The sequence below is a fragment of the Apus apus genome, chromosome 3 (genome assembly GCF_020740795.1).
Source record: "Apus apus isolate bApuApu2 chromosome 3, bApuApu2.pri.cur, whole genome shotgun sequence".
Taxonomy (NCBI): Eukaryota; Metazoa; Chordata; class Aves; order Apodiformes; family Apodidae; genus Apus; species Apus apus.
Window position 1 is genome coordinate 19170806 of NC_067284.1, and position 24487 is coordinate 19195292.

The 24487-nt window shown below is 38.4% G+C and overlaps 1 protein-coding gene across 2 annotated transcripts in view; it reads left to right on the top strand.

Annotated features, from left to right (window-relative positions):
• The first annotated feature begins 416 nt into the window (after positions 1-416).
• LMBRD1 (LMBR1 domain containing 1) overlaps positions 417-24487 on the top strand; it is a 72124-nt gene continuing 48053 nt past the window's right edge. For both annotated transcript variants that reach the window (XM_051613713.1, XM_051613714.1), the window contains exons 1-6: positions 417-508; positions 1060-1236; positions 9718-9778; positions 18588-18685; positions 19683-19750; positions 24012-24100. In XM_051613713.1, the coding sequence (XP_051469673.1) occupies positions 449-508; positions 1060-1236; positions 9718-9778; positions 18588-18685; positions 19683-19750; positions 24012-24100 (553 nt within the window). In that variant the 5' untranslated portion in view covers positions 417-448. The remainder of the gene's footprint in view (positions 509-1059; positions 1237-9717; positions 9779-18587; positions 18686-19682; positions 19751-24011; positions 24101-24487) is intronic.

A 24487-nucleotide genomic window follows, 5' to 3' on the forward strand; every position in this document is an offset into this window, starting at 1 on the left:
ATAGCTCTTAGTGCATCTTTTAACTCTCCCCAAACCCCTCCTTCCCTGCCGCCTCATAAACAGGAGTTCCTGCCTCTGCGGAACCGGGGGACACGCCGGCCGCCCCTGGCAGCGGCCCCTCGCTGTGGCCCAAGCTCCGTGTGGCGGGGCAGGGATCACCCGCGCCTCTCACTCGTCACAATCCAACGCGGCGGACATTCCCTGCGCGGCGGGCCCCTGGTTACCAGGCCGTCGCTCTGCTTGCTGCGCCCGTAGCGGGACGTGCCGCACCGGCGCAGGAGACACCGGTTGCCAGCGAAAGCGAAAGCGGCCCCGCACGGAGACACGCCGGCCCGCCCCGCGGGGCTCCCGGCGGGTGTTCGATGCGGTCCCCATGGTGACGTGATGCCCGCCCCCCTAAAAAGCCCCGCCCCGGGGAGGCGGGCGGGCCGTTGGGACGGGAGCGAAGATGGCGGCGGCCGTGTCCGAGCTGTTGACAGGATGGTGCCTCTTCGGGCTGGCGTTGCTGGTGAGAGGCCACTCTCCCGTGGCCGCGGCCTGGCTGGCCCGCGTACTCCTTCTCCTCCCCGGGTTCGGCGGGATCCCCGCCTTCCGTTCCGCTGGTCCCGGCCGGGCTGGCTGCTCCTCCTTCCTCGGTCCCCTCCGTTCTAGGTCCGGGCTTCCTGGCTGGCCTCTCTGCCGGTGTCCCCCCTCGGCCCGCCCCAGCAGCCGGCCCTTCCCTACAGCTCCTGCCGGGCCTCGGCGGTGATGGCCGTGGTGCCGTAGGACACAGCAGAACCCGGGGCTGTCCCGCCTTCCTGCCCGAGTGCTCAGCTCCGCTTGTTTGTGTGTAGCCGGCTTCGTGTGCGAGTGCTGCTCTTGTTGCTCTGTCTATGGTTAGTGAAGGCAGAAAGAGTGAGTTATGTGTGGTGAATACAGTGCAGATACTTAAGCGCTCAGGTAAAAAATGTGCTGATGCTGTGCCAGTCATCAGTGCCAAGGTACGAGGTCTAACTTCCTTACCTGCTTTCTGACATCCGTATTATGCAACTCATAATTATCTTTCCACGTGTGTTTCAGGCTATTCTAATTTTCTGCTGGGTTTATGTGCGCAAGTATCAGAGTCGGCGGGAAAGTGAAGTGATTTCTACCATAACGGCTATCTTTGCATTGGCAGTTGCTCTTATCTCATCAGCGCTACTACCAGTGGACATCTTTTTGGTTTCATACATGAAAAATCCAAATGGTACATTTAAGGTATGGACATTAAAAAATGCTGATCACCGCTTCAAAAGACACACTTGTGTTTGAAAGAAAATCTTCTTGGATTGTCAACAGTGTTTAAAATCGGTGCTAATACCTGTTCTAGTGCCTGAGAGCTTTTTGAAAGCTGAGAACTAGTACTGGGAATATAACACTGATCTGTGTTTGTTGTTTGAAGTGCATTTCAGTTGTCATTTCTATTGTTTATATTCTCTTCACTTACGAATGCTCATTCTTTCTAATGTGCTAAAAGGAGTATGTAAACCATCCATACTTGTAATGGAGAGCCTGAGTTAATAACGTGTTTTTTAAGGAGTTGGAAAAGCCCTTCGGGGAGGGGAATGCAAGTAGTATAGCTTCTTGGCTGATACCAACTGAACTAGGGTTTTTGTTAACTTAAGCTGTTGGATTGCTGTGCACAATGAGTTCTTAATGAGATGAGTACTCATTATAGTCTGCTCTAAGCATTATTGTAAGCATTCTTCACAATACTTAAAGCATTGACTTTTTAAATTTACCTGGAGAGTTCTTGAAGGCATTGACCCAGTGTTGTTGTTAGGAAGCAGCCATTAAAAACAGGTCAAACTGGAGCATATTAATAACTTGAATAACAGCTTAGTTTGGTTTGGAGCCTACCTGCATCTGTAGTATTAAGAGATGATCCTGCAAAAAAATGAGAGCATGGACAGATGGTAAATACCTGCACTCTAGACTCAAAGATTTCATTTCCTTCCAGCCCTACTTACATAGAAAAACCTGCATCCTGCCAGGTCCTCAGTAATGCTTCAGAATGAGCTTGTTGCCAATACAGTCCCTTTTGGCTAATGCTCATGTAAATGCAAGTCATAAGAAAGCTTCAGAATAGAGCTGTGACGTAATTTTTGTTGTATTTATTGTTCAGTGGTAACACAGAATAAATTAACCTATTGTTCAGTTGTTGTTAAAAGTTTGTATCTTCAGACATTTTTTATTTATATTTAAAATAGTTGTAGAAGGTGAAAGAGGCCTTTCATATATCGTACTAGCAGTTCAATGAGAATAATACTGAGAATTAATACATGGAGCCTGATTAGCTAGAGAAGTAACAATGATGGAACTAGGCTCAACTGAAAAATGCGCGTCTGCTGGGCACTAAGCAAAATTTCCTGTTGCAAAGGAGACCTATTTTGTTATTGCGTGTGTCCCCTGACTCAAGACACAAACCTGTGAGGAGAATAGGAGGTCAGATGTGGTCATGCAGTTGCTACAGTTGTAAGTATGATTAATGGAAGGAAAATTAACAGTGTTTAGAAGACTGCTTTTCTTGACTTAAATTTCTTTGTTAATGGCCTCATGCTCTGGTAACACGGGTTGGGTAGATTCCGTTTAAACACTGTACCTGGAAGCAAGCTTTCATGCTTGTGACAGGGCTTTTCTTTCTTTAAATGCTTCTGCTTAGTTCCTAATGTTTGTAGGTGCTGCTGGTGGCCTGTTGAAACAAAATTGGTCCATACAGCCTTGAAGTATTCTTCCTTCTTTTTTTAAGGCTTGGCTGGGTGAGTTTCTAGCTTTGCAGCAGTAACATGAGATCCTGTGATATTAATACACAGGATCCAACATGAGCGTTGAAATTATGAAATAGGATTGTTAATTAGGTCTTCCTGATAAAGTTGAGTGGATCTGAGGTCAGGCAGAACATACAAACCTGTATGTAAGCACGCAGCTTTATTGGTAATTACAATTTAGGAGTCAAGTTAGAAAGATGACTGCATCCTTAGTATGAAGTCTTCGTTAAATTTTGAAGCTTTTAACACTGTCCTGGTTAACATGTTTCTTTTCTGCTACTGCTTCACAAGCAGGACAGACTGGATTGTGTTCAGAATATTTTCAAGAGACTACTTTGAAAGTATCTATCTTTCAAACCCAGCACCTTTGAAGTCCTATGTCTGATGCTGGGATTGGAAGGACTATGACCCTGGCAAGAATCCTTTGTTGTTTTGAGTGGCCAGAGTGAGTAAAGTCTTTGCCAAAATCATCTTCTCAGTGAGTTTTTCAGCCAGATCCAGGTAGCAGATGTGGATAATATTCTCTGTAGATAAAACATTAGTTCATCAGAAAACTTTCCAACTGGATGATTTCAGAGCTTATGCCAAAAGAGCAGTGGCAGTTATCCAGATCCTAGGTAAACAATTTTTTTTTTATGTGTGTACTCTTTTGCTCTATGTCCCAACTGTAATCCCTAGTATCAGTGTTAGAGATGAGAAAGTCAAGGATGCTCAGCTTACAAGGAAAGGAACTATATGTGAACTTTCTGTTCATTTTAACGTGTCTGACCCTGCTATCAACTTGTAGATATTTTTGAGGTTTTTCTGTGAATTAAACTGCAGCAAACTTGAGGAGGTTAAACTCACGTAATAATCTCATGATTCAAAATTCTCATTCTGAATTGTATGTTCGGTGGCAAGTGAAGGTGCGTATCCTGGCTACACAGATTGGTTTAATTGTCTGAAGGGTAATATCCCGGCAGATTATCCTTCTCTTAAGACTGTCAAAATGATGCTACTTTCTGAATGAAGTGCATTAAAACAGTGTAGCACTTTTCCATCATGTGCTCTGAAGTGTTTTCCTTGACAAAGGCCATATACTATACCTTGGTCAGCCTCCGTTAATCTTGAGGTTTTGTCCATTTTTACAAGGCTATTAAAATACTGTTTATATATTTTTCACTTAAGATGAGTGTTTGACCTGTTTGACTCAGGTTCGACAACAATGCTCTTGATCCCCTCCCACCCAGGGAAGGAGAGAGAGAAAAAGAAAGCGACTTTGCTGGATTGAAAACTAACCTACATAGCTTTAATTAAACACTAATGATATAAGAAAATACATACAGTTATATACAAATATGGTCAGATATGTGCAAAAGCCTCTCACTTCCCCCCACCCCCAGCAACTCCCACAGCACTTTCCTTAACTGCAAACAGTCCCAAAAAGTTCCAGAGCTGCTGGAGAAAGCACAGAGTGATGAGGGTCAAGAGAGCTCGAGCCTGGGGGTCGATGGTGATGGATGGATGGAGTCGTCCCCGGACGCTGGCCGTGGACGAAGAGAAGGGAAGAAGAAGCAGGAAGGAAGTTGTCTTCTGTGATCTCTGAGCTTACGTAGATACATGGAATGGAGTATCTCTGGCAAGTTTTGCTGTCTGTCTAATTCAGCCTCCTACGGGGGGGTCATAGATCTCCCTGTAGTGTTTGAGCCAGCAGAGTAAAGGTGCGTTCTTGAAGATCCAGCAGTTAGAAAAACATTCCTCTCTTATCAGCCTTAGTTAGAATAGACTGTTGCTCGTTAAAAGAACCTTACTGAAGGGGAAAAAAAAAAAACAGAGGAAAATTGGCTTCATCCTGGCTCAAAGAAGGAGTTATTCTTTACTATAAACATGTGACTTGTGGCATTTGGTACCTCACCATATTTTGTGATGCCCACCAAATACTGTCTTAAAGCTTTTATTGTGAGTGAATTGAGCAGTTTTAGTATTAGAAGGCTTTACACCATTGTTGTGTATTCCTTTAGTAAAGGAACAGCTGTGTATGGACTTGGGCGGTCAGTGTTCCTATGTATAATAGAATTCACTGCAGCAACACCTTTTCTGGAGGCTGGGATTGCTTTGATTCATAGTGCTGTTAAACAGGAAAGCAGGCTTTTGGTTCTGGTACTAATCAAAAGAAATTGAGTACTAGCTTGTAAGTGAAGTCCTGTTAATATTCACCAGCACTGCTTTAATCTTGAAGATTGTGGCTGTTACATTGACAGTGCTTTAGTTTGTGCAGTGGATTTCAAATACAACCAGTTGGATCTGATGTATTTGATCTGAAAGCTTGTTTGATTTATAACAAGCATTTAGGAACAGAAAACCTTACCCTAGCTTAAGGACTTAAGGTTGCTTCTCGAACACAAGACCTCTGGGTCTGACCTACAAGTCTCATAAATATTTAAAACACAGCTGCTATTGTCTAGCAGCAGGAAGACTGCTTGAAACAAGGATGTTATTGTCACCATGCTGTCCTTTTTACTCTGTTGTTAACACAGCAGAAGGTAGGGGAGGTGATGTGTGCTTTTCTTTTTGAAATGTATGGATTCTTGCTGCTATATGGAGTTAAAAGCCAGTGATATTTTTTTTGGCCTGGTTAGACTGAGCACCACAAATCTTGAGGGTCTGCCTGAGCTGTCTAAAAGCCAGTTGTCTCCTTAATGATTCAAGGAGTAGCTTCTGTTTAATGAGACATCCGTTTTGCATCTTGGGAGTAGCTCATTATGTAGCTAGCGGCTCAGGATACAGAGCCACTAGAAATGTCAGATTTTTTATTTTTTTTATTCTGGAAAGGTGTTAGCTGAGAAATCATTATCGACTGAGACTTTACTTCCTGTCCTGAGTAGGAATTGCTAACTGTGAAGTAACAATACTAGGCCAGAATATTCACAGTAGCCAGATGTGGCTGAGATGTGCATGTTTCTAGATATCACTTTCCATCTGGCAGTCAAAATCCTGGCACTGTCCCATTTTGGTGATAGCAGGCTGGAAGATCTGAAACCTGGATATGGAATTTCATTTTTTCTAACCATGCTATGACTCACTCTTCAGTTTTAGATATCGTATCTTCCTTTTGTTGGCTAAGCTTTGGGAGGGGCTAATCAGCAGACGGATGGCTTCATCTACATCTGATGAAACATCACAAATACAGAAACCTGGAATACTACACTACTTAAAGCTCTTTTAAAGTACATTTGCTGAGAATGGGAGCTATATTCACTGCCTACTCATAAAATTCTTGCAGGCCCCAGCAGTGACAGTAGAAATATGCCCTTTAACAGGGACAAATAATGAAATTTATGGCCATTCCCTCCCCAAAAAGGGTAAAAAAAAAAAAAAGTCTGTTTAACTTGTACTGCATTTGTTTGGGGAAGTTACTTGAACTGTTTGCATAGTACTTTTTAAAAAATGTTAACATAAGTCACTAACTGGGTATTGTTGCTGGGAGAAGGAAGTCTGCTCAATGATTACTGGGGGGGAAGCAAGTGTTTTCCATAACTGATTTTCTGTAATGTAATTACAAAAATATTTTGAGGGACCTCTACTTTGGTTTTAGCTTTTAGTTAAATGGAAGTGTCTTAAACTGCCTTTTTTGTATTCTTATTTGCATAACAAATTTTACTTATCTGTTTACTTTTTATTCTTGTAGCTGTGTTTAAGTTTCCTGAACCCGTCAACATAACTTCTGTTGAAGGAATACCTAAGAGTGATAGCTTAATGTATGCTATTATACTTGTAGCATGTCCCTGCAATTTGGTGATTCCCTTATCTATCAAAACACTGCATTGTTACAAGTATTTTAAAGGTGACTTGATGTGTGGTTCCTAAAGTGCATGAAACAGAATGAAGTACAGCAGAAGAGTGCAGAATGCGTTTTTACTGCAGATCTTGAGTGAATTTGTGGTCACCTTTTCACATCTTAAACTGCTTTTGAAGGTAGTAATGAATTTTCACCTTTGTAAGCTATTGTTCTTCTGAGGTATTTGCTGTATATACTGTAAGCTTGGGCCATAATAGATGGAGAAGAAAAGAGTCTACGTTAGGAGCTGTCCAGATGAGTTCTTAGCTGGGTCCTGGATGTGCTCTTCCAGTAAATTAATGTGCATCAACTTGATATATTAGCACTGCTGCTGAGCATGTCAGAGCTCTGGCACTCACTAGGCAGCAGTGCTGCTTGCTTTTGACAAGACAGTGCTGCTGTAACTAGCTTTTGAAACAGCTCATGAACCGATAGCTGCTTTTAAGCTGCTGTTGACATGCATATCGATAATTTGCCAGTAAGAGACAGGATTTTTACCTTCTTAGTTTGTTTAAATGTGGGGCTTCAGTGCCTGAGTGACACCTGACAGAACAGGTATGATGTACTATTAAGTTGCCTCACGTTACCAATTAGTCTTGTGCAGAGTAATGCAAAGTTTGTAAGTTCAGGCACATGCACACAATGATGAGGTGTGCACATCTTTGAGTCTTTGCATCTTTCAAGTAAGATAACATCTTGATATTTTAATATGCTGTAATGTATGTTTTCTAGTATATTACTCTGGTCCTGTACACAACTTTAACGGCTAAATGAGAAGCAATTACGATGTCCTGTTATCAGTGCTTTTCTGGAGTTGGAGTAGGAACAGTTTTTTGGCAGTTAAACCCTATTGTATTTCAATGACTAGCCACCACCTCCTCTAAAGTGACTGTACCACTTAGTGTCTTACTGTTGCTTTTTTGCTTATTCTTGGTTGGTACGGGTTTTGAAATGTCTCCATTGCTCATAGGAGAGACCTTTATGAAGTACTTGGATGTAAATAGTGCCACCTGTTCAGCTCAGTCTTGTTTTTCCCTTGGGCATAATTAAAGCAGTGTATTTCCTTAATTTCTAACACTATGCAATTTAAGCACTTTAATATTCTGTGGATGTCTTAACTTATCATAATCAAATTCTTTCATGATGTTTCTATATACAAAGGCCTAGACATTTTTCAATTGAAATGCTATTGGGCTTGAGCCTGACAGTCTTTGAAGATTTGGCTTACTACCTACCTGAAAGGCACTTAACTTAAGCTGTTGCTTCTTTCCCTTCTACCAAAATATTTTTGCATCCTTTCTTTTTTGCTGATTAGATGACAAAATAAATGTATAATTTTCTTCTGAAATTCCAGTTGGCTGATAATCTAATTTATTTCGAACATTCAACTTAAAAGCTTAATGTAAAGTGGCCTACTGGAAATCTTTAATATATTAAACACGAAGACGATGCTGATTTTCTGAGATAATAGAAAAACGACATGTTTATGGTATGCCATCAAGCCCATAATCCATGAGAGTTTAGGCAGACTGCCAAATATCATGTTACAAAACATTTCCCTTTCTTAAACCAATAGTTCTTCTTAAGGAGAAGAAAAAAGGGATGGGGCAAGAACTTGGACGTAAGCCTTCTGACTGGGTGTGATTACTGATGGAGCCAGAGTTGTATCTTCCATTCTCTGAATGGAAGTGGAATTCAGTCCAGTTTCCCAGGGTTGGTGGTGCAGTTCTGAAAAAGATTGGCTTTTGTTATTGTTCAAATAAGCGATATCAATTCTGTCACATTTGGATAGTTGTAGGATCAAAATCATAACATGCATGTGCCCTGTAGTTTTATGGTAAGATCTGAGATACATTACTCCACTTTTAATATTTATGGCTTTTTGATCAGCATATGACTTTTTTGATAGGAACTTCAGGAAAACAGTTTGCCCTTTGTTATTATGTAAAGAGCTTCAGTGCTTAGGTCAGAAAGTCAAGACTGGCATGCAGTTAGTGTCTAAGCTTTACTAGTGTGCATGGTATCCAGCAATCCGACAAATTTTTTCTTATACCTAGGTTAGCTTCAGAACACAGTATGCTAATTTGAATATTCATGTAATTCAAATCTTGGTCAAATGAAAAGTTAAAGACTCATATTTCTGAAAAAGGGAATGATGGCTTAAACTATGTGATTAACTAATAAAAATAGAAGTTTTTAAGCTACAATTGAGCACAATAAAAAGCTATTTGCCATTTGTGTGTCTATGTTGTAGTCATAAGTATTCTGTGTTAGAAATGCTGGGAGCACTGCATATGATGTCGAGCTGTGTGGCCCACAAGGCAGACATGGAGCGGTTAGAGCAGGACCACAAAAATGCTCAGAGGGTGGAACACCTCTCCTATAAGGACAGGCTGAGAGAGTTTGGCTTGATCAGCTTGAAGAAGGGAAGGCTCCAGGGAGACTTTTGTCCAGCTGTTCAGTACACAAATAGGGTTTATAAAAAAGATGAAGAAACCCTTTTTACCTGGGCCTGTAGTAACAGGCCAAGGTACAACAGTTTGAAAGAGGGTAGATTTAGATTGGACATAAGAAATTTTAATATGAGGGTGGTGAAACTTGAACAGTTAACCCAGGGGAGTTGTGAATGCCCCATCCCTGAAGTGTTCAAGGGCAGGTCGGATGGGGCTTTGAGCAATGTGGTCTAGTGGAAGGTGTCCTTGCACATGTCAAGGGGGTTGGAACTAGATGATCTTTAAAGGTCCCTTCAAACCTAACTGTTCTAGGTTGATGTTAAGAGACCCTACTATCAAGATACTGTGGGAATTAACACAAGACTTAGGAGCTGCCAAAGCTATTCTGTTTTTTTCTGTAAAATCTTCCATTTATGAAACTGTCCTGTGTTTATTCCCCTATGCTCAGTCATTTGCACCTTTGCTAGCATTCTGTAGCCAGTAATTTTTAGAAGCAGTTTCATAAAAAGATGTTTAGAGTGCCATTTAAATGTCAAGTACAGAACAAAAGTAAATGTACTTAATCGTTGGTTGTTAAAATTGTATGCACTGATAATTTTATTTCAGTTGTGTGTTGACAATATAATGTATGATAATGAAGGATTTTGTCCTTTTTTACTAGGACTGGGCTGATGCTAATGTTTCAAGGCAAATTGAAGACACTGTACTTTATGGATATTACAGTAAGTATTTTTAACTTAGATTTTTAATATTTTTTTCAATGAATAGGACCTTTGAAGTTATGAAGTTTTTAGAGGTCATACTGGATTATTCTTTCTGTTTAAATGTTAATAGACTCAGTAGCAACCTAAAAATGCAAACATACTGAAGGCCAATCCATGAAAAGGCTAATCGCTTCTGTGATACAAACTACTTGTTCTGTGTGTGCACTTCGAGGTCTGTTAAGGGAAACACATGGTTTTGCTGCAATTTTTATGGCACTTAAACTTGTGCAGTGCAAAACTTGCTTATTGTGTATAAAGTTCATACAACTTTGAGTGCAAAGCTTGTGGTTTAAATGTTCAGATTTTAAATACTAGTTTGTCTTCCACAAAGATTCTTCACTATAGAGTAGTGAAACTGCTTTGTATTTACTTTCTGCTCTTGTTAGGTTGCTAAGAACCTGTTTCACATCCTAAGCATTTCACAACTCCTAATATGCTGCAGTCTTCAAACTCTTCTGTGGACCTTTTTTTATAGATTTGTGAAACTGATGGATGAATTTCCATAAGTTGTTTTGGGCTGAGTCCCTTTTTAAACCACGATGTCTCTTGGTAAATCATGAACTAATTTGTGGAATAGGTTTGAGCTTAAACCTGAAGAGTTGCTTTTGGTTTTGGCCTACTTTGGTCTACTTTAAATATTGCAGGACTGTTTTATTTCATAGCATATCCTCCAGATGGTGGTAGAGATTTAAAGATGGCTTTAAAAATATTTTTCTTTTATTATCTTAATTTGAGGAATTGATGCACATTTTTATAACTAGAGCTACATTGAAGTGAACACTAACAGGTGGCTTAATTTTCATCAGTCTCCATCATTCCTGTATAAAAACACAATGCCTCTCCTGCATTGTTAGGTCTTAGTCCCTTGCTGCTGTTGCACAGTAGAGTGAAAGGAGAGCTGAAAAGGAATAAGTTAAATAACTCTTCCAGTCTTGTAATGCTATTCCATTTTTTTCTACTCATACCCTCTTATAAAAGCATTTGATCTTGGCATGTTTTTGATAAACAGAATGAGCAGAATTGAAGTCTCCTTTTGTACTTAAGGACTGGTTTTGGCTGAACATTATTTTCTTGTCTCTCCTGAAAATGTAGTGATAACTATATAGATCTTACTTTCCTCCTGTAGCTGTGTTGGCAATTTATATTATGAAAAATTGGTACACTTATGTCACTGCCCATCAAGCTAAGTCACTTTTAGCTCTAGCAAGAGCTTGGGAGGCTGTGGTTTAACTGATGTTTTAGAATATTGAGGATTACTTTACTGCCTGTATTGCAATTCACTGAGAAAGCTGTTACTAAATGTAGAAGAGGTTGTTTTTTGGTTTTTTACAGAGGTGTTAATGTGATGCATAACAAGTATGATTTTTTAGAAGCAATGTGCCAGAATATAAATTAGAAGTCTGTTAATAGTATTGACACTTACTGTGATGACCTGCTTCAACCTCCTGCTTCAAGCAAGTGTGTGATGATGACTTGAAATTCACTACTGTTTTGTATTCCTTAACTTTCACTGGGGAAAGCAATATGTCTGTTTTTGCAGTCTGGATAAAAAGCTTTTTCAAGACTCTTTTTTTTTTAAGATGTGAGAATAACATATTTTGGGAAAAAACACTTGGGTTTTCTGAAGTAGCTTGTGACTTCTCAGCAGGAGAAGTGAGGGAGTGTGTAACAAAGCATTGTTTTAAGCAACCTAGTCATATTGATATTATGTAATGCAGATGATACTATCTGGAAGAGCAGAAGTTTTGTGTGAAGGAAGAATATTCTTGAGCCCTCCTGTAATCTCTCAAAGGGATTTCAGAAACTGTATTGACTTCTGATACTCTGCTTGAAATCTTCCTAGTTCTTCAAGATACTTTGGTTCTTTCTAGTAACTTAATCTTTATTGTTCCTGGTTGTCCCTGCATAGTAGTAGGAGAAAGAAACAAGGTCAAAACATAAGGGAACACTTCTGTAATTTACTTGCAGACTACTAACAGGTCTAACTTTCTTGTAGTTAATGGTCTTTGTATTGATATGGTGCAAAACAGCAGAAAATTAGTTATTTTGACTTGAGATAAGAATTGCTCTCTAAGTTGAATCTTTAAAACAAACTTTACCAAGGAATTCTTGCTGAAGGTGGCAAGAACCATTGTATTGGCCATATGGTGAAGCACTTCCAGTGGTAGTGCTTCAAACTTCTGATACAGCCCAGAAACATGTTTTAAAACAGATGTTGGACCTCTGAACCAGAGCAAAGAGCAGTCCCTGATTTAAAACTAAAGTTCATGGAAGTGCAATAACAAAAGCTGACACAGTCTATCATGTCACAAGGGAGTTAGAGGGAAGGTGATATCTTTGTCACGTGGTTGACTGGCTGTTTGCTGCTGCAAGACCTTTGAGTTTGAAGATTAACTTTCCAGGAAATAACAGCACTTTTAGTGGGCAGAACAACAGGTAATTAGATACTTGTCTTGGGGTAACTAACTTAAATGAGCTGATAAAAGGTGCTGCTCTTTCTTTTTTAATACATTCTAAAAAATAAAAATTAAAATCAGATGATCAGTCTCCTGTCTTTTTTTTATAGGAACTTTGCCAAATCTTTAGAGTTTCCTTTGCAGTATAATAGGAAGAACAATGTTTTACTGCTTTAACTATGTGAGTTATAAATTTAACTTTCAATTCTAACTAAAAAATTCAGTCAGCTTTCAGACCTCACCTGATGAATGAACAAAAAGGTCAGTCTTGGAACGATTCTGCAAAGCTGCTTTTAAGTTATTTTCTTTCTGTTATTCTTATAAAATTACTATGCTAACAAGGCTTTTCAGCACAGCAAGAGAGTAACTGTTTTAAAAGTAAGTGTAAGGTGGAGTTCATGCTACTATGTATAAATGAAGTTACCCTTAAGTTGTAATATTAAATTGTCTTGAAATACACTGAAACCTGTAACTTATAAAGAGCACATCTAAGGTGAAATTAAGGACTAAGTACAACCAGACTTTTAATGACTGGAATGAGTCTCGTGCTGAATCTTGCTGTGTATGCAGATCCTGTCTGAGTTGATATAGAGTATGCTATTAGAGCTTAAGGTTTTTAATGCAAAACATCTGTTACAAGTCAGCATCGGATGAGGACTTCAGTTCTTTTAGTAAGCATAAATTTGAAGGAATTGTGACTATCTAGTGGCTTCAAATAATGTCTGTGGGACAGAAAACTGCAATGGAAGATTCCTCATTTTAGGTGGAGGTGACTGCCTGACAGGCTTATGAACAGCCTGAAGATACTAGTCTGTATTTGGGTACTTCCCAAGGTTTTTGCTGAAGAACCATCAGTGAGAACCATTGTAGCTCTACGGATCTGCTGACTTCCACAATTGAGCTGGCAGAAACAAAGCTTTAGCTGCACCTGGAATTAACTTGGCTCAATTTTTGTAGACTGTAGCTTAAATAGTGTGAGAAGTATTGCTTAAGTATTACAGCTAGATGCTATCTTGAAGTGGAAGTGCACTATTTGTGCTAGAAGGGGTCCTGTTTCCGACAGCATGCTGATGTACTCTTTGTCCCCTTGCCTGGGCCATTGTTAGCATTTGGTGGATGCTTGTTATGTTCTAAGCCAAATATCAAAATTGGTAGAAATTAACTTTTGACTTTTACAAGTGCTGAGGTTGGAAAGTGCACTCCAGAGATAATCTAGTTCAATATACTCCCTATTCACATCAACTCATTTATGCCAGTATCCAGTTGAATTCTAAATATCTCCAAGGTTAGAGAGTCTACTGTGTTTTTGAGTAGCCTGTTCCAGTTTGACTACAGGCAAAATAAAAGTTCTTGTTTAAGCGGAAATTTCTGTATTTCAGTTTATGCTCATTCCTTTTTACACCTTCCCTGAGCACCACTGAGAAGCCTGCTACAGTCTTCAGTCCCACACAAGTATTATACACATGGATAAGATCCTCCCAAAGCCTCCTTTTCTTCAGGCTGAGCAGATTCAGCACCTCTCAGATGCCCTAAGCCCTTAATTATTCTTGCTCTCTGCTGGACTCTCCAGTTTGTGTTACTCTTGTACTGGGGAGCTGAGAACTGGACACTTCACTCCCAATTCTGAAGTGCTGGTGACATTACATTGAGTCAAGGGGAATAGCTACCTTCCTCCATCTGGTGATGACACTTCCTAATGAAGCACAAGTTGCTGCTGGCTGCCTGTACTGCAAGACTGCTAGATCTGTGATTCTTTTCTGCCAGTGTGGTGGATTAAGGTGATCCAGGAAAAGGTCTGGCAAACACTGGAGGTGATGCAAAGAAGAGTTCTAATGACAAATGGATGGTGGAGAGGGAGGAAGGGGGACCTTTCCTTGGATTAGATATAACTTGCCTCTTAATGCTCACTGAGGAAGGCATTTCAGCATCTGACTGCTGTGGTCAAGGAAAAGAAATTCTGATTTTTCTTTTGTTATTGGTGTGGAATGCTGAAGTGCATTGTGGGTCTTTTGAGTGCTCATGGTTAGAAGTAAATAGTTATGTGTGAATATTTTAGCTACAAACTCTACACAGTCATAAGCTCACAGGTAAGACCCATGCTTTTAATTTTTGTGTTTCCAAGTTAATCTGGCTCTGTAGTGTGGCTTTTGCCCATGCCTTTGGAGTCAAGAGTGGATCCTGAAACAGAGGAGACTTGAATCTATTACTGTGGTACAACTTCACATGCTGAGTTTCTGCTTGAGGGATTTAGTTTAGCTAAAGACCAAGCCCAGTGTGGTAAAGAAAAATCTAAGCTAATCTTATTTCTTAGATGAGGATGAAAACTGAAAGCTTTTCCACAGAAAAAGCTGACCAAACAAGATCAGATGAATCTCTAATATCCAGTTACACTTACTGTTGCTCTAAGTGAACTATAGCTGCTTGACAGTACCACAACAGCACCTTCCTTGCTGCTAGCTTTTTGATGTCATTTGCCTGCTTCAAATGGACTCATTTTGATTAGAAAAAGGGAATAGGCCACAATGCTCTAGTGCTGGCTGTCTGGGTAGTCCTAAGGGCTGAAGCTGCAGGAAGTGACCAGGCTTGCATGCTTTCCCTAAATATCTCCTCCTTTTGCCACTACTGAGAGGAGCTTGATGAACCATTGGTCCAACTCCACTTTTGCATTCAGCACTGATTTTTAAACAATTGGCTTTTTAAAAATTTATATTCAGAATTGCAGACATAGAAGGATGTTTCATTAGCAAGGACTGGCAGAGCTGTACCTTGTTAGAATACTCCAGTAATTTAATAGACAGTTGTCTTTTTGATGATGAAATTCTGTGAAAGGCATGAATTTATATGATCTGGAATGAGAATAAACCATGGGAATCAATCTTTTTAATGTGACTGTATAGATATTGCAGGACTGGCTAGGTAGATATTTCTTGTAGCTTGCTACTGAGCTCTTAGATGAGTTTTGTTCATCTGGTCCAACCCTTCTAGGTAATGCTATAGTTTAAATGAAATGGCTCAGCACGCTGTCAAGCTGAGACTTGAAACTGACCATTGTAGGGCAATCTACCACTTCCTTTGGGAGATTATTCCAGTGTATAACTGTTCTCATTGTGAAAAATTTTCTTCTGGAGTCCAATCAGAATCTCCCCAGGGCAACTTGTGCCCGTTACTGCTTGTCTTCTCCACATGACTCCTTGCAAAATAGGAGTCTTCATCTTCTTTGTAGCCACCCTCTAAGTACTGGGTAATGGTAATAAGGTCTCCCTAAGCTTTCTCTTCTTAAGACTGAACAAACCCAGTTTTCTCAGCCTTTCCTCACATGGCAGGTCATCCAGTCCGCTGTTCATCCTTGTGGCCCTTATCTGGACCCTCCCCAGCCTGTGTCATTTTTTAATAGAACTGTTAGTAACAATGCTTAGTTCAATAGAATTTAATTCTTATTGAATGAAGTACCTTATTTTGATGTGTCTTTGATTTGGTTTTACATGAAGTCTTTGCATATTGCAACATATTACTGAAATGGTGGGTTCAGGGAACTAGTATAATAATTTTTTTGACTGTTTACTGTGAAAATCAGATTGATGTGATATGTAAAAATGTTTAAGGTCAGCCACCTAGTTGGCACACAAACTCTTCTGGATATTTATATAGTCATGGTATTGAACTGTTATAACTTCTGTAAAGGTTTTGGTTTATAGAATTGCCTCTGATTTAAGCTTTGCTGTACTGGTTTAAGCTTGCTAATTCACCATTTGAGTTGAGAGGCACCACTTAGTCAGCTTAGAAGGTTGTAATAGATGACTTAAAGGTAATAAGATATATTTCCAAAGCTTTTTGACAAGTCGCTTGCCAAACATTTGTGATGCTCTTTAAAAGCTGAATATGGTTATGTTAATAGTGTTAAGTGGAAGTACTGCTTTTGGTAGCATTTCCTGAACAGAGTTGAAAACTTTCCTTACTTAATGTGTGCTGTTCAGATGCTTGTACTATGACTGACTTTCAAAACCTGGTAAAGGCTGGACAAACTATATCAGTTCAACAGCCCTAATCCAATTAGATAAGACAATAAAAAGTTCAGTTGCTAAGTGTAACTGATTCTCAGTAGCCATTGAGAGTAGTCCTGTGCTAAAATACTGTAGCAGACTAAAAAACCCACCAAAAAAAAAACCAAAACAAAAAACACTTAGAAAACTGGGCATTAGTGTGAATTATTACAAGAAAGTATCAGGAAACAGCTTTCAGAAAGGAAAGGATTTATAAATTCATAACATGATGATAAAGCATACTATATAAAAAAAATAACCAGGATATAGATTAGCTATGTACTCAGGAACTAAACAGCAGTGGCTTAAATTAAACAAAAAGCCCTTAAGTTTAGTGTCAGAAGCCTGAGCTGTGTGCTCTTAAAATTGGATTAAGTTACTGCAACTACAGCATTTAGGTAGTACCAATGTTCTAGTGGTATAGTGGTAAATGGTAGCCCTGTTTCACACAGTTCATAGGTATTCTCTTGAATCTGAATATTTCTTCCTTCATCCTCTTGGACAAAACATGGATGGATCAGAGTAATTATCTAATGTGCTGTGGGTATACCTTGTATAGTAATGTATGCTGAAGTTAATAGTAGAACTTGTAAGTGAGGATATTTTCTGTGCTTGAGTGCCCTCTGTGGGCTGATTATTCTGATCTTTAATTAATGATGCATATAACTTGCCTAATTTACTTGTACAGTGCAATGTGGATTTAGTACTATTCTAAAAAAGCAGACTTTTAGATTAGAGAGGCTTGATTTATGAAAATATCGACAATATTGAGGCAGTTTGAGTACTGCTCTAAAAGGTCCTAGAAGTTTAAAGGTGTCTTTGAGCCCTTAGTTTTATGCGCTTGACAAGTGTGAGAGGGTTTATGATCTAACCAAGAACTTGTTCCATATGGTCACTAACTTGGCACTCTAAACAGTAGGTACTTATAACACTTTGGAATATATTTTTCCAAAGAATTAACTCAATTTATAAATAATTTCTCATTCATATTTAGTTTCTAGATGTTGATACTTTATTTAGCTTCTATATCACCTTCAGTAAAAATGCTGAGGTAGATTTCTTTGAAGCACATGGTTACTGTCAGGAGCACGCTAGCCAAGATTATATTGGTTAGCAGTGGAAAGGCGCTAATTAGTTACGCAAAATGAGGCAAAGATTAAAAATAACCAAGGATCAGAGGATTTATGTGGTCCTGAGTATCTTTACTTACCCATTCAAAGGGGGGATTTTGTGCTTGAATGAGCAGTCTTGGCTGCATAGTATTTTTAAAGTATTGAGAGCTTGGTTAACTATTCTAAGATACCTTTCCTGTGGGTTACAAATACTGTAACATACAACATGACAGTTTTTAGTTTCTTAATAAACTTCACGGTGTAATTTTTTTAAGTATTGAAGGATTTTGCTAAGTCATGATGTCCTAAAAAGCATGTCACTTGTAATACATAGGATTGAAGATGTAAAAGTGAAATTCTTGAGCCAAAATTGGTCTTCTACCTATATATTACTGGCTAATCGGTCCAGTTGATTTTGATTAGCTTTCTTAATGTTTTCAAACTCGCCGATTAATATGTGTAAAGTCTTGCACATTGGTTTAACCATTCGCTTCTGTTAAACTGGTTTAAAATCTCTTAAGATCACCTGTGCATCAAAGTAATGTGAGAGTGACTGTTTTGATGTATTGGCTGCTCAGGTAAGTGTTGCAATCTCCAATTACTCCCTCCTTTAAAAAAAAAGAGATGTTAAGCAATGATACTATATTGCAACAGCTTGTTCTGTTTTGTACTTTGAGGTCATCGATAACAGAACCACGCCTTCCATCTATCATCTTACATACATTACTAGTAGAACATCCTCTGAAATGGAGTCCAGTGATCAAAATAGCTTTACATTTGTTACATTTATGTATATACCTCTACTATGAACATATTCTGTTGTCAAGTGGCACAGCTTGCTTTTACGCCCTATCTTCTCTGCTTCCTCTTTCCCCATATACTAGTCCTGTATATCACCTGCAAGCAGATAATTACTTTTAGTCTTTTTATCATTGCTGAACTGAAGGCTAGTCTGAAAGCATGAATTCTATAAATCCCTTGGAGTTAACAAAATGGTAATAATTCACATGCTGACTAGTGAATAATTATAACAATGCTTGAAAGTGGCAAGAGTGAGAACAAGAGAACTAATATTTGATTCTTTCATTTGGATTATTATGCAGTAAATTAAATGCCAATGTAAATTTGTGTTTTCATTTAATGAAATTATTTCTCCTAGCTTTGTACTCCATCATACTGTTCTGCGTGTTTCTGTGGATTCCCTTTGTCTATTTCTATTATGAGGAGAAGGAAGAAGATGATGGAAACACATGCTCAGTAAGTTCACTCCAGCAAATTCACCAAGCAATCAAAAGACAAATGAATACAGTAAAAAACAAAAGCAAGAATTATTGTTTAACTTGAAAACGCTATTAAAATTGTAGTATTCAAGTCTATTACTACAATTCCTTTAAATATAGAGACAGCTCTTAATAATAATGCTAAGTCTGACAAAGTCTACTTTAAGCACCGTGGTCTCACATGAAACGAAACTTAAGTGAACTAACTAATTAACATCAGAATAGCCATGAATTTTTTAAGCTTCCTATAAATTCCTTTGAGCTTGATTTCATATGCAGAATGTTAAAACTTCTTACAAGAAATTTTCCTTAGAATAGAAAACATGTATGAACAGGTTTTAAAGTGAAGTGAAAGATTATACTGATTCCAAGATAGACATTAAATTTGAGTACTTTACTTCTTGTAGTGTTTGCATTTTTCTTGAAGTAGGCAGTAGCAATTTACCTGAAGCTAGCACTTGGCAGGTTTTGTAATGCACTGAAGGTTTTTGACATGCATGACATTCCAGGGAATACAATAAATGCATGTCAGTAAGATGCTATCTTCTCAAATGACAGCACTTTTTTCAAGAATCTTTTAATCATTGATCATGATAATTTTACTCTCTATTCCGTTGTAACCTTAACATCAAGAATAAGACTTTTAATCATAGCCATAATATAAAGCATTGGTAATAAGAATTTTGTTTGAGTGTATTTGCAGTGATAACGTGTACCCTGGCTTCTGGCCACAGCTGCTCAAGTGCATTGTTTATGATCGAAGTATAATTCCGTTTCATTGTTCGTAGTTCTCAAGCTCTGAGACTCTTCAACAGTGTTTACTTCTGACTTGTATCTAAAACTACTCATATTTTCAGTGGAGGTCCTTTTATAGAACACCTGTTAGGCTAAGTATGCTTTGCAATAACTTGTTGGACAAATCTCATTGGATTTATTTTACACTAATATTTTAACTTTCTCTTTGATATATGCAGCAGGTTAAAACTGCACTCAAATATACTCTGGGATTCGTCACAATTTGTGCAGTTCTTCTCTTAATTGGGTGAGTACTTACGTATTGGACATTAATGGGAATGTACTAAATAAAAACCCAAACTGAATTTTCTTCTGTGCAAGACTAAAAAGGTAGACTTGTGTTGCACTCAATCTGTATAATGAATATCTAGTTTAACCTCTAATAAGGCTTATATATCCTGAGAATTAGGTACCTGAAAAATAAGAGTTTAACTGGAAACTAAAACATTTTTTTTTAAAGTGTGATAGTGCCTCTACGTTCTGCCAGGTTGTCCAGTGTTAACACCCATCAAGGACATGATGGCTAGGAAATTTACTTATGACTGTATTGATATCCTCGGGTACAACAGGAAGTAAAATATTTGTGCTCTTCCTGTTTTCTGCCTCTGTGAAATGCTTTCACGGACATCCCAAAACAGCTTTGAGGAGTATTTGTTAAGTATTACATGCCTAGTTCTTTCCTAAATGGAAGTGTTCTGTGAAGGACATAAGTATAGTGTGGGGTTGTGCCTTGTATGATACAGGTCTTGCTGGCATGTGTTTGAAAGGCAGACATTACTGAAGTGGATAACATTTCTGCAGCAAGGGCTGTTATTCTGAAACTTCAGACAATACTAAAAATTCAGTGCTGCATAATATATCCAGTTAAAAATTTTTGCAGTACCTCTAGTAGGTGTTGGCTGAATCCTCAGTAGCTGAAAGCATGTTTTTTCCTTTCTTCCAGTAAGATGGAACTTGGTTCTTGACTTCCTAGTTGTCTTCTCTGCCCTTAGGCTTGTTCTTTGAAGTCTTCACAACTTGTAAATTACAGCAGCTTCCACAATCCCCTCTGATACTGTGGTGTATGACAGTGAGATTTCCTTGCAAACCAGAAAGCTTTAGTACTTGGGCTGGAACTTTGTTACTCAACAGTGTTTTCTTGTTAACTTCCTAGTAAATAGTTTTGTGCCTACATGATTGCTCTATCATATCAATACAACCCCTGTTCTGATTGATTTAGCAAGTAACTTGTATAATTAAAACCTGTTCTTCAGAGATAGGTCTACACAAAAAGTCCTTACATCTTTCCTTGTCAGCAATCCTCAAAGAAACCGGAAAAGCTGGATTAAATTTGAAGTTTAGGAATATCTTATTCTTACTTGGATGTTTACCTTGCTCAGTTAGAAATCTTTGTGACTATTTGGGGAACATAGTAACTCTTTTGTGCCGGATTATATTTGGAAGGTTTTTTTCTAAGTTTGTAACATCTCAAGGCAGCATTCCATTGCCTAAATTGTTAGCAGTAGTATTTATGGCTCATATTCTTTGTGTTATAAAGCCTCTTGCTGTGGCAAAGTGCATGTGTGTAATAGCACTTAAATGCTCTGCAGACAGATAACTTGATGCAGAGTAACATTAAAAGCAGAATATAGGACAAATATATACTGGGACACTTGGAACTAGTATTTACTTGCAATGCCTTTTCATTTTTATAAATTATCTACTTTCCTTGAATATAGGTTACTCTAAATATGTGCTGGAGGCAAGGGGCTTCATATACTCTAGTATACAGTAGGGGACTTTTATAGAGCATTCTGGTTTGAACTAAAATATTGGCTTTTGAGGCTTATGAATGTTTGGTTCTAAAAGGAGTTTCCCTGTCAGAGTTTGGAATTAAACTGAGAACCTTAAATTTTCTAGAACCATCAGTGTTTAAAAAAGCTATGGATATGTCTAATGAGTCTATAAATTATTATGCAAATTATTTTATAGCAGAACTCACTTTAAGGAAATGAGTTTGAATCTTGTGTGTTAGTAATTATTTTCCCAAGGATAACAGTTAATGGCAGTCTTTGATTTGAGGTTCAAACTTGACCCTTCTACACCTGTGTACCATGCCAAAATGTAATAGTTTAAAACTGCTTGTCTTGCATTTACTTTCCTTGTTCTGCAGCAGAGATATTGATCTAGATCTTAATCGTAATATTCCCAGGATGTGTTTTAAACAGCATAGCAGTTTGCTTCTACTCTTAAAATTACTGCAGTTAATAATTTCATTTGTCTAGAACTCCCAAGTGTAAGACATCACATCACAGCTGAGCTGCTCTATTTGCTTGCACCAACTCAAGTCTCAGCTACACCTGTAAAACCTTGCACTGGCACTTGTACTCTACTTACTCACTATCAGTGGACTGATTCATGTTTCATCACAGCGATGAGAGGTGAATAGTTACTAAGCATGGAAACTTCTTGTTCTCTTGATAGCTGTGATGGCCCTCAAGCTGCATTGACCATTTAGTCAACACAGCAAAATAACCAAAGCTTTTGTCAAATTTCTTCTTGATTACTGTGTGTAAATAATAAGCTTGGAGTGCTGTGTACTGTGCTGGTGCAATTGATGGGCTGTGTTTTAGACTTTCTTTGGGAATATGGACTGGATGCAAGTCTGTAGATGGCTAGGCACGTTAACTCTGTCTTGTTCTTGTGGCCTGTTAAGCTAGAAGCCGAAAGTCTGTTCAAGTGGGCTAGCTAGTCTTCTGGCTAGTTTGCTGTTATTTGAGGGACTTTGGTCAGTAAGGGAAATAAAACTCCTGCTTGCTTGGGGCTAAGGTATGTGAATGTATAGTTCCTATATTCCTTTGAGTTCCTTATTGCGTGGAACTTGAGCAGGGGCAGAATCGGATGTCCATATCCTTCAGTCAAGATTTTGCTGAGTACTAATTGAGAAGCATGTATAGATCGTACTGTGGCTTCTGCTTGCTCTGATTAGTGTCCCTTGATATGCTGGTTGTAGATAGTATCAGAAAAAAAAAAAATCCATATTGCTCTTGGAGAAGGGGAAAAAGGGCAAGCAAGTTATAAATATCCTAAGATGTTATTCCATCTCATTTGTTCCCTGTATGTGGTCTACAAATTTATATTGATACCAAAATAAAAGGACTTGAGCTCACTTAGAATCTCAGAGTCTGCTATTTTAATCCTCTGTAGTAAATAAACCTGCAGTTATTTGTGTTGCTATTTCTTTTAAGTAGAAATGTTGCTTGACTTTGTTTTAATACCTGTGTCTTGATCTTGCCTGGCTGCTGTTTTACAGGAAGAATTACTACTAGAGTCAGATGCAAGAGCAAAGCCTAGTGTTAGTGAGCATACATAACTTAAGTAAATGCTATCCTTAATCTACTTACACAGTCAAGAAGCTAAGTCGAACATTTTTTTTTTAAGATAAAATTTTTATTTTTAAAATTTAACTTTGTTTGCTGAGTACAAATTTGGGTTTGATGTGATAAGTGCACACAGTTAGTTTTAAGCACTCGCCTTTGAAAAACATGCTTATATGCTGCATTTGTAATATGAGGTGTACTCCTGGAAGATGTGTATTTGTTATTTGTTTATTTGGACTTGAAACAGAGATCTAATTATGTATTCTTTCTTACAAGTGTCCAAAAGATACTTGTGAACAGTCTTTATGGACTTTGGTCTGGTTTATCACATCCTTTACCTAAAAAGTTTCTCTCCAAATCTGACTTGTGTGTGACTTGTAGGCATTCTGTTTTTTATTTGGAAGCTATGGCTTCAAACTGATATAAAGGTACTGGTTTTCCACCTGTCCAAAACTAGCAGTTTTGTCTGTGAAGATGCTGAGGAGTTACTCTTCTCGGACTTCAGACAGAGACTGACAGCAGGGAGCTTTCAGCTAAGGAACCGTTCTATCTGACACTCTTCTGAGCACTCTTCTAGTTAGTTGCTGCATATTTGATGGTCAAAAATATTTAATTAACTTCTCTGCATTTCAGTTCTCTGGGCCATCTACAGAACAAGGAATGGAATGCAGCAGATGTACTATTATAGTAACAGAAGATAAACATGTCCCTTTAAACTTTAATATGGGAATAATTATTTCTTTTATTCTAGTTTCTGGAAGTGTGAATATATAAGAGGATTTGTCTCAACTGATGCTTAAAGTTTTTGAGCTCCTCTGCACATCAGTCAAACCAACATAGTAAATCAAATTATTAAATCTTTTAACAATGCTTGAATGTAGGGTCCTTATCTCTGGTGGGACTGCTAAATAGAAAATCACTTGTTCATTGACCTCAGACCTGACTCTGCACACACTCACAAATGTCCTCTGCTGATCTAAATAGAGCATTTGAGGGGAATGTGAAATAAATCAAATAAACTTTTAAACCTGATGTCATACAATTTTTCTTCAGGAATAAATGGATTTCTATTTTCTTAACTTGGAAGTAGAATTATTTTTAAATTTGACTAATTAGGGTAAGTAAGATCACTTTTGTGCTTTGTTACAGTGCTTTTGTTCCTTTGGATATTCCCAACAAGAATAATTCCACAGAATGGGAGAAAGTGAAGCTCCTGTTTGAAGAATTTGGAAGCAGTCGTAAGTTGGAGATCTGTTCTGAGCTTTGCATGAGTTGCTACTAACTTATTTGTCATAGCCCTTAATGACTGAACAAGAACACTAACTTTCTTGGTGACAGTTTTTTAGTTTGACTAACTGCTTACCTCTGCTAAATCTGCAGTAAGTCAGACAAACTCCTTAGTCCTCTGACCTTGTCCCAGTTTGTACATCTGGATGTACTTGTTCTGAGTGAAGCAGAGGCCTGCAGTCTGACTTGTTTGGTTCTTTGAAGGATCCATGCTTGCCTGATTGTCTGGATAGTGCTTTATTATGAGAAATTAGGTGATACACAAAATAAAGACTAACTATCTAGAATGTATGCAGAAACTGTGGAAAGTACCGCAGCACCCTGTAAAGGCCAGAAAT